At 39.9% G+C, this 10,911-nt stretch overlaps 1 protein-coding gene across 1 annotated transcript; it reads left to right on the top strand.

Annotated features, from left to right (window-relative positions):
- Positions 1-851: 851 nt before the first annotated feature.
- LOC103811594 (copine-4) lies at positions 852-10,572 on the top strand (the record flags this gene model as incomplete). The annotated part of the gene is made up of 3 exons (XM_009084580.1): positions 852-985; positions 3,451-3,687; positions 9,989-10,572. Coding segments are annotated over 3 exons (503 nt in total), but the record flags the coding sequence as incomplete, so codon positions are not given.
- Between the last annotated feature and the right edge of the window lie 339 nt (positions 10,573-10,911).

Genomic DNA, 10,911 nt, shown 5'->3' with positions numbered 1-10,911 from the left:
CTTTAGACCTCTAATCCTTTAGGTCTGGTAAACTGGGAGTTCTAAATGTGAACGCTAATGTGCATCACTTCAAGAAATCCTTCTTCTCAATGATTGAAAACACCAATTTCCATTCTGTGATCCGTCAAGTGTGTCAGCACGAGTCTGTGCTCCCTGGTCTGGCTACATATCCTGTAATGAAAAAGCCAAAAATAGCTAGTTCTCCATCAAAACTTCTCAACTAAATCTCATTTTTCTACAAATTGCAAAGCATCCTGCTGTTTCTTCCAAGATTTCACAGCTTTTTGGTCATAGTCAAATTCAACCTGTGAACAATTATGCAAATTCACCTTGAAAATTATTTTCTTAGCACAGGGGAGTTAGATATTTGAAAATACGTTTGAATTCCTTAATATCTTTAGAGCAAAAGTACTAAGGGCTAATTTGTTGGTAACTACCATGATAAACAGAAATAAGTATTTATCTGAAGAGGAGGAAAGAGAAGGGTTGAAGTGTCTATTAATTTGTGTCTGCTCTTTCAGCATGGATCTTAGCTGGTGATCAGGAAGTGATCACTTACATCTGGAACTGAGAAGGATGGGAGCTATGGCATTGCAAGCTGATACCTGGAAAACAGACATTAAAAACTGCTGGGAAGGAGAAGCATGATGCAATGAGTTGTATGTTACAGACTAGACTTAAGACAGCTAGAGATAGCTTCTCAGAAATTATCTGAAGTTGCTAGTCCTTGCTAATCATGTAGTATTTTTAATGTACTCATTAAGAACCCACTTTCATTTATATTTTTAACCAGCATGATGTTGGCAATGTGCTCCACATTTATTTTCCTTTTCTGTGGCTTTTCATGCCAGGAATACAAGGTGTTGTGGAGGCTTACCAGAGCTGCCTTCCCAAGCTGCAGCTGTATGGGCCAACAAACATTGCTCCCATCATCCAGAAAGTGGCAAAATCAGCGTCAGAGGAGACTAACACCAAGGAGGCCTCGGTAAGGCAATAATGCTGTGTTTGCCTTTTTTTCTTGTTTTATGATGGGTCTCTTGTAGGTCATCAAAACAAGGCCTTTTCATTTATGCAGATTATGCCTTCAAAAGTTTTACTAACTGCCTTCACATAAGGCAGCTTGAGCCTCTGTCAGCTGGAGCAGTGTATCCAGCCTTTATAACTTCAATAGTCATAACTTTTAACTCTTCTTCTGCTGTTCTGTTTCCTGCTTATAGAGCTGTTTTACTGTAATACACCCAGTTCTTCACTGTGGAAACATAAATGGCACCAGTAAGGTTACAAAAATTGGGTGTCCAAGCCCTAAATGTCTTGATCATAGAAGGAGATGAGTTCAAATGATGCCCTACACAGACTACCCAATTTCAAGTCTCTTGCAGAGGCTGTACTAAAACTTTTATGTTCACCTAGGGTGATTTTTCCAACCATTCATTTGAAAGCTGTAATGACACAGTTTTCAATTTGCTGTTACTGATGGAGTATCTTGTGCCTTTTAGAAACTGAAAGTCTGCTAACCTGCATCTGATACAAAACCCATGTCAGATTTCTTAGGCTAAAAGACTTAAGCAAAGTTCCTGTTTTAAAAGTATGTCTTCGAAATGCATTAAGCTTATGTTGTTCCTGCCTTCCAGACAGAACAGGAGAAATGGAGAACAAGAGAATAGGAGAGAATATGTGAGTGAGGAGGTCTGAAACATTTACAAGAGCAGTGCTGTGGGAGTAATGGATGTAAGAGAGACCTTGTATACAGCAGCAAGTGCCTATGTATAGGAACAGAACAGAGCTCTGCAGTGGCATGCATCTCATCACCAGGCCTAGAGCTTTCTCTAAGCTTTCTTCATGTCCTGAGCCTTTTAAAAGTCTCATTAATGCAGCAGTTCCCAAATATTTCTGTTCATGACTCTGGGCTTGTGACTGATATTTACCAGAGCATGTTGTGACAGGAAAAGGGAGAACAGCTTCAAACTGAAAGAGGAAAGGTTTAGATTAGATAATGGAAAAATATTCTTTACTGTGAGGGTGGTGAGGCACTGGAACAGTTGCCCAGAGAAGCTGTGGATGCCCCATCCCTGGAAGTGTTCAAGGCCAGGTTGAATGGAGCTCTGAGCAGCCTGGTCTAGTGGAAGGTGTCCCTGCCCATGGCAGGGGAGTTGCAACTACATGATCTTAAAGGTCCCTTACAATCCAAACATTCTAAAATTCTATGATTGTCACTCCACTGTTGTTTCCAGAATCTTGATAGTATTTAGGATCCCAGTCCTAAAATGCGGAATAGCTTATGTTTGAATTTGTATACCCACCTAATCCTGAGGTGGCTCAATCTGTTCCCAGTGCTGCCTCTGAAGTAATATGTCATATTGAGTAAGTTTCTTTGTTGTTCTATACATAAGCTTCCCCCCTTTCTGTCCAAAAAACAATTTATAGCATGAATCTTTGAGATGAAGTTTTCTCCCTGAATGATTTGTTTTTTTCATGGCAGGGTGAGATGAACAGAACACCTTGATTTCATGAAGCTGTGTATATACAAACATTAATGATGTTTAGTGTGTTGGTATTGCTCATGCAGAGTGACCAAATTCTATAACCTGTTAATTTTTCCTATTAATACACACTTGTTAAATGACTCCAACTGTCTAACAATTCATAAAGGATCCAAGTAAGAGTCGCTCTTCCCCATTATCAACTGAAGCGATGTCCATAGCCCATGATCCCAGTTCAGTGGACTTTGGAATTTTGGCCAAGAAATTACAAGCTCACAAAATTGCCTACTCTCTTTTGAAGCATGAGAAAACCTCTATTCAAGACTTTCTATGAAGTGTTTAAAGATGCATATATTCCTCCCTTGCTCTCCTTAGGGACCCCATTACTCTGTAGAATGCAGTAGACCTGCCGTGGTGTGGTGCTTCTCCCACAGGCAGCAGTGGGTCAGCCTCCAGTTTGCAGATGGTTGCACTCATCCCACTTGCCTGTTAGCAAAGCTCCTCTGCAAAGTGCTGTCATAACCTCCCTGACAGCTCTGCTACAGGCTTGTAACGCTTCAATACCCCATTCCTCCCTGCCTCCCACTGGTTCCCAAAGGGAAAAAGAATGTAATCGGAAACTGTCAGCAGAAGCGATTGTGCAGTAGATGGAAAACAGGGCTAGTGAAGATCTCAGGACTATTCCAGACTTCCCAGCTCTAGCATCTAGAAACCTCCTTTACTACGGGCATCCTTTGGCTCCCTCCAGCTCCTGGAAACTACCTGAACCAGAGCGAAAGTGCAGAAGAGAAGAGATCAGTAACTTAGGAGGTTGGGATGGGAAATGCTACAGAGTCACTATAAAGGATCTTTTTTATTTAAAAAGGTACATGAGTGACTTACCAGAAACACTTTTATATTGCAAAAGGTTAAGCAGCTTTGGAACATTAACTAATGACATGATTTTTTACTTCTTACCCAACAATTTCAGCAATATTTCATCTTGCTGATTCTGACGGATGGCGTCATCACAGACATGGCCGACACCAGAGAGGCCATTGTCCATGCCTCCCACCTTCCCATGTCAGTCATCATCGTCGGGGTGGGGAACGCTGATTTTAGTGACATGCAGATGCTGGATGGTGATGATGGGATCCTGAGGTCTCCCAAGGGCGAGCCTGTGCTTCGAGACATTGTCCAGTTTGTGCCGTTTAGGAACTTCAAGCATGTAAGCTGATTTTTCCATCCATTTCACAGAAGGGTGAATGTATAAAATATAGAGTGAATGATCCTTGGGGCTGGGCCTAACTTTGCATGTGCATGAAGTGTTTAGTAAGTCTATGGCATTATTGCATCAGAAATGGAGAAAAAAAAAGGGATCAGAATGAAGTGTGCTCCATTACTGAGTTAGTTAGGGTGAGGAAGGGATGAGGCAGAATCTATGTGCTTTTTGTGGTACCAGTCCATCCTTCCACTTTCTCCAGCTAAATTTTTCCTGGTGCCTCTTTTCCATTCTCTTTGCATCTGTTTTATTAGGACTCTGTATTCTGCTTTCCATCCCTTCATTTCCACAGGCAGATGAAATGGTTGTGAATTTGTCCACACAGTGTTCCCCAGGAGGCTGTTTCTGTATTGAAATTTAGGTCCCTAAGTTCTCTCATGCAGGACTACCCACCCACAGCATCCCGGATGCTTCCAAACCGTTTCCCAAATTCTGTGCAAGAACAGAGCCAAGAAAGTGGTGTTACTAAGAGCTTCCTTGTGCCTTCAACCAGCTGTTCCTGACGGAGCCCAGCATGGTGTAGAAGATATTCAGTAGGAGAGGAAGGGACAGACCGAGCATTAAATTGCCAAATCTAAAATAATGCATTGGACATGTATTTTTCTCCTCAGTCACCTGCCCTACATTGGCAGCACCTGCCCTACATTTCAGCAGCAGGGTAGAGACAATGTTCACCCACAGAAAGGGTTTTCCCACACAGAGACAGGTTTTTCAGAGGCATTTTCCTCCACATGGAGGCATGGAATTGGCATTATATTCCTCTGCAATGATGATGACATCCCTTTCCCTGCATTTTTCCATCTTTTTCTCTCTTCCTTCCCCTCATTTCTTCAGTTTTATTTACGTGGCTCTCCAGACTGCTTTGGGGTTTTTTTGCTCATCTCTGTCTAGGATATCCTCAGTATTTGATTTGAGAATTTCTTTGTCTCCCAGTGTAACTGACCCATTCTCCTCATGAGATTGCTCTCTTCAGTTTGCTCCTATACACTAGTGATCCTTAGGTCTGGGATATGTCACACAGAAACACACAGCTCTGGGCTGGTTTTGGTCTGCATATGGATTTGCACTGCTTAATATCTTTAGTTTTTTAGGCTTTTTGTCAACATAGGAGATTTTTCTTATGTTTGCTACTTCCAAAATACTTTCATTTTTCTCTCCTTGAGTTGTTCTTGTTTCTCACTTCAAAATATAATTTTGCCATATTTGTCTTAGATCTAGACATACTTCTTACTTTCACAAACTCCACTGGGGGGTAAGAGAAACAAACTTGTTCCTCTTTTCCCCCTACCTTTATGCAGACAATGGATCCATAGAGGAGGTAAAACACTTTAGTGTTTTAGTGCTATTAGTTTGGTGACACCATGCCAAAGAGCTGCAGATTGACTACTGAATTGTAGATATATATAAATTTCTATCCTGACAGTGGCACACGGTCACCTATCTGCTGGAACAAAGCACGAGCACAGCCAGCTCATACCTTGGGATTCCTTCAGCAGATAATCACAAGTGTGTAGTGTTGCACTGTAGTCTACTGTAGACCTACTTTTAATTAGTTGAAAACATGTTTCTGCAAGGAACTGGCAAAGCCAGCTGCATTTTTTGCTTTTAGATTCACTTTGTATGTATTTTATAATAAAGCTAAAATCATCCTTGATTGAATAGATCAACATTGACCGTTGCAGTTCTGGGCTCTGAATATATTGTTCCCTTGCTAACTTGTGAGTGAATCTATGTGTGATTTTTATTGCTAGCATTGGTCAAATAACAAGCATATATTCTTTTTAGCTGGGTTAGATAAACTTCCTCACTACTGGGAGAGGATAACAAACTTCATGTATTGTTCTTGTTAAATACTGATATTTTGCTCCCTCTTTCTCTCAGTAGCAAAGATAATATAGATATATAGATTTGGTTTTGCTATATCAGAAAAGTCAATGTATCTGATGCAATCTGATGTTTAGTCTGTTTATTGTGATCTTCAGCTTTTCAGCAAATACCAGTGTAATGGATGAGTGCCTGTAACAATAGCCATTTCTGGCTGAATTTCTTTATTATCATATCCCAAATAATATCTCTCTCTCTCTGAGTGAAATGTTTTGATTCAAACTTATTTTTCCCCACAGAGAAATGCAGATTTAACACATTTGGGAGATTTTTGTCAGATCAGTTTTGATCAAACACAAGAATTAACATACAGCATATTAAATTTGACAGCTTTAAACAAAATATGTATTTAGTTAAAAATCACATCAGTGTACCTTATGTTTATTAAGTAGAAAAAAAAGATGAAGGATCTTTTTAGAAAAATTATAAATGAAGTCATGTAAGGTTCATAGATTTTTCTGATAAATCAAGTATTTATTTATGCCTAAATCCATATAATATCTAATACTGATGGAAGGAGGGAAGAAAATGTTATGTGTGAGCAATTATTTCTTGTTTTGCTGGAGGAGACAACCCAAACAGTATCTTTTTTTCATTACTTCAATTCTCAAATCAGCTTGGAACTCAAAATCCCATATCTATCCAAAGAGAACAAAAGTAATCTTCGCAGAAGCTGCCCCTGTGAGAAAATGGAAAAGAGGGAGAAGGAAGTTGTAAAAATAACCTGTAGAGAGGATCCCTTTAGTTTAATAAGTTTGACTTCAAAGAAGGTTCTGATCCTGCACAGCACTCATACAAGCATTTAATATGTTTCAATTAGTTACAGTTGCTCACATATATAAAACCTTACACCCACTTCAATGTTTTACTGGCTTAAGACACAGTGTAGACTGAAGCCTTTATTACAGGGGTTTAGTCTCCATGTGATATAATAGTGTGTGAGAAGTATATTTAGAACCTTTTTGATTCTCTCTCTGAAGCCATCAAAATAATAGTAAGGATTGTAGTGACTCTTGGCAAATCCTGTAGTTGTAGAGGCTTGATGAAATCAAGGTAACCATTCATGCTTAGAAGAATGTCCCATTGTATAGCGGGTGACGTGGTGTTCACTAAAGGGGAACATAACGAACAAAGGGAACATATTTTCCTTGAACCCAAGGGATTTTTTTTCTCTCTATAATCATCACCACCCCTGTAATGTGAGTGTCCTTCACCTGAAACTGTATAACAGTGATGCTCACAGTCACTGAAATGTAGTGGAAGAAAATCACCCGTCTCAATCCATTCACATTCATATTTTAAGAGCTGAAATTCTCTGCCTTTGGGACACATGATATATTTGCTGTGCATAAATCTGATGCCACAAGTAGATTGTGTTCCATTCTGCATTGCATTTAATCTAAAGGCTAACAACTGTGACTTAATAACACATACATCACAAAGGTGTATGGAAAGCACAGCTCTTAACTACTGCAAGGAGTAATGTTTTTTACTTTGCATTGTAATTAAAGATTAAGCATAGTGAAGCTATAGAACTGAACCAACAGTCATTTGTAATACACACCAATTATAGAATCATAGGGGATTATTTTCCTGCTGCTGACAGATCTGATTGTTGTGTATTAGCTATCAGTTGAGAACTATTCATCTTGAGATGCTTATTGCTAGGATGTCTTCAAGCAGTTAACAGTGGATAAATTGTTACAGTAAAACATTAATGTCCCATCTTTGTTTAAAACCTAGCAAAGGTAATCCTTACACAGCATTAATGAACCGGGTCTGGCTTTTAGCTCACAAGTTACTGAGTCTAATTCTTACTTATGCAAATGCTGCTTTGCACAGTCTGGTCTAGAAGTGAGAGTCCTTTACCACCACAAAAGTTTGTAAGGTACAAACATGGTCCAAATGGTCCAAATCATCAGATAGGAAATCACCCCTAGCCCTAGTTTTGGGATGCTCCCTGCTAGAAAGAGCTCTGGGACCAATAGACATCACTGGCATGATGAAACTCAGTAAAGCAATAGCTGTGTTCAGACTGAAACACAGAGTCAAGCCAGATAACCCTGGGCAACTCTATATGGGGCCACACATTGCCTGTGAGCCATGGACACAGTGAATGTTTCAGCTTAAGCCTCAGTGAAAGGCTTTTCAGTTGAGGACTCCTCAAGTGGCAGTGATTCAGCTGCACATCGGAGCCCTGACAGAGCCTATTCTGAAGGGCTGACCCTTCGATCAGGATGAATGGATGTGGCGTCAGAAAAGTGGCAAAGGGAGGATGATGTAGAAAGGTGAGTGTTGGCCCAATGTTCAGACATGTGAACTACACATAATCCAGAGAAGCTGATTGTAAGTACTCCTGTCCAGCAATTTTAAAGACAGAGCAGAATGAAGTTTCCTGCTTGCTATGGCTTGTGTGTGCAGTGATAGCCCAGGGCTCTTCCCCCACTCCCTGTTTTCACCCTTTATGCAGGGTTGTATTTTTGGTAAGATAGCACAGAGTCAGGCTAAGGTTTGTACGGCTTTGACACACCAGGAAGGAGATTTAAAACCCAGTAATTTTCAATAGCAATGTAGAAATCAGCCATTTGACTTATTCCAACGGGTATTTTCTGATGATTTTACTTGGAACTAGTTGAACTTTAAGGTCCTTTCCAACCCAAACCATTCTATGATTCTATAAAACAGATTCAGGCAAGAATAGGGCAAATTTCAAAAACCATGCATTTCAATTTTGAGAATTAAAATAAATGGGTTCTGTTGCTGTGTAACACCTGAGAACAGTTGCTGCACTGTCACACAAAGTATGCTCTATGTTTTGCCAGTTTGTTCATGCAGAAATGTTCCAGGCTTTTTTGCCTGCACTAATATTTTTGGTATAAATGTCACAGTAGGGAAATTGCAGTTCATTTTATTTCTTACTAATCCCATACATGAGTCAAAATGCAAAAATACAAAAAAAACCAAACTCTTCTCTTTCTGGTTATGCTGGCATTATCTTTGTATTTGTAGCATTGTAACATTTGATACTGGAATTTCTAATAGCCCTGGGGCTTTTTGCACCACTGGATTACCACGCCTATGAATAGTTTGCCATTTACATTCTATGTAAACCTAATTTCAAGATTCTGGAAGGATAAGGATCCCACCCCATGAAACAGAGTAGGTCAATAAACAGTCAACAGAACTGCTTTGTGACATGGTGGTTTTGACACCTGGATGACAAGATAACAGACAGTGAGGAGGAATGTATTCATTAAACTTGGGAAAAAGTACTTGTACAGAAGAAATTGTGATCCAGCCACCAGTTCTTCTCTTACATCACTTGAGCCACTGTCTGTACTCCATCTGGAGATAAACACATTCGTTTAAACCTCTCAAACAGATATTTAAGTATTTGCATTTTTACTGCATTTTTGTGGTGGGCTCAGAGGGAACATGGCTGAGCAGGCTGGCTCCAGAGGACTTGGAATCAGCTCTACCCAAGCACTTCAAAATAAGCAAATCCAAAACACAGGGCAAGAGGATGCATGTGAGAATAGAAGTCCAGTTTTGTCACTGCTGAACTCAGCAGCTGAGGAAATGGTTGCCCAGAAAACATCCACAGGCCCCTCTGCTTAAAATGAAGCATTGTTGGGGTGTGAGGCAGCAACTGTGTGTTGTCGATGGAGGGCATGGTTTCTCATTATACTGAGGGATAGTCCTCCTCTCTGCCTGGAGTGAATGCCAATGGCCACCTCTATGTCCTCTCTACATTTCAGAGTCATCACTTAAGTCTGGTTGACACCTGCTATTTATAAATTTCAGGAAGAGCTTTAAAGCCTCCACAAAGCCTAGGATTGAAGCTTTCTTCTAACCATGGTTTAACTCCAATAAAAGCAAAGTAATTTTTATTGAATTAAAAGCTTCCACAGCCATTAAAACACCGTGCCAGATTCTGAAGAGCAGAATGGTGATGAAGGCCTCCCTTTCACGGTGATGTCCATACATGTTCAACTGGAAGCTCTGCAGGGTTCCTCACTGAACACTAATGAATGAAGTCATGGCAGCCCTTTTTGTTGTGATATGGTACTCTCCCAGAGAGCAGGGAAGTTCAGTTACCCTGAACTTGAATAGTCCAAACAGACCTGAAGAACATATAGAGCACATTTGGCTTTAGCGTACTTTCAGGCAGCTACAGGTACATAACTAAACTGACTCATAAAATGAGCTTCCAGCAATAGTGCCATTCACTTTGAGTCTTTTTTGCCTTCCATTTCTGTACCATACTTCCTGCCTTGATCTCATGGCACCAATGCCTGTGAAACCCATGGCACTTCTAGCAGAGAGTCAGGTTAACGCTTGTGTTTTCTACCATTTCCTGCAGGCATCCCCAGCTGCTCTAGCAAAAAGCGTTTTGGCTGAAGTTCCAAACCAAGTCGTGGACTATTACAATGGCAAAGGGATAAAACCAAAATGTATGTCAGAGTACGAGTCTTCCAGGACACTAGCTCCATGAATCTGCCTGCACTCTTTTACAAAATTAAAAAAGAAAAATGCTACTGTCTACAACTACTGTACTTAAAAATGAAACAAAAGAAATAGCACGTTTTGGTGATTTTTAACTAAAATAACCATTTTTTTTGCATGTGTAGCCTAAAGGCTTTAAATCTGTTAAGCGGTTGTATTGTTGAAAACTTTTTATGAGAAAAAAAATCCAGAAAAAAAAGTGAACTCTTTACATTACAGCATGTCGCCTTGAAATAAAAAGTTATCTGTATCTGGTTTTTATACAGGTTTGTTGAAATTTTGCTAAATTTCTTATCTTTACACTGTAAAGCATTTTGAAATATTTATTGAGAGTCGATAGCCAAAATGTCTTTGGTTTAATCTGCTATGAACTGAGAGATTTTTCAAAATGGCAGATGCATGAACTGTATTTTGCATGTTTAAAATAAAAACAACACAGTTTTGCAGTTGTCTTTATTTCTCTCTCTGCCACAAGGCTGCCTGCTTTCAACTTCCATATTCCAAGGAAAGGGTAATAAAGTGTTTCAAGAGATACCTGACCTGAAGCATGGGCATTTCTAATGTTAGCAGCTTATAATACAGACACTCAAACATGCCTAGTGTGTGGCCTGAGTAGTAATTTTTGAAAAGCCTGACACATTCAGCTGTTACAAAGGGTTTGAACCATAGCTGCAAGCAGATCTGGCTTGGAGGGCATGAACAATCAGGGTTGCATGTCTTAAAATATGCCTACTTAATCCAAACGATCTGGCTGGCTTTCAAACTGGTTGTATTTTGCCT

This window comes from Acanthisitta chloris, unplaced genomic scaffold, assembly GCF_000695815.1.
Source record: "Acanthisitta chloris isolate BGI_N310 unplaced genomic scaffold, ASM69581v1 scaffold33851, whole genome shotgun sequence".
NCBI lineage: Eukaryota > Metazoa > Chordata > Aves > Passeriformes > Acanthisittidae > Acanthisitta > Acanthisitta chloris.
The sequence above is the reverse complement of the archived record's forward strand: the minus strand, read 5'-3'. Positions and strand labels throughout refer to the sequence as shown.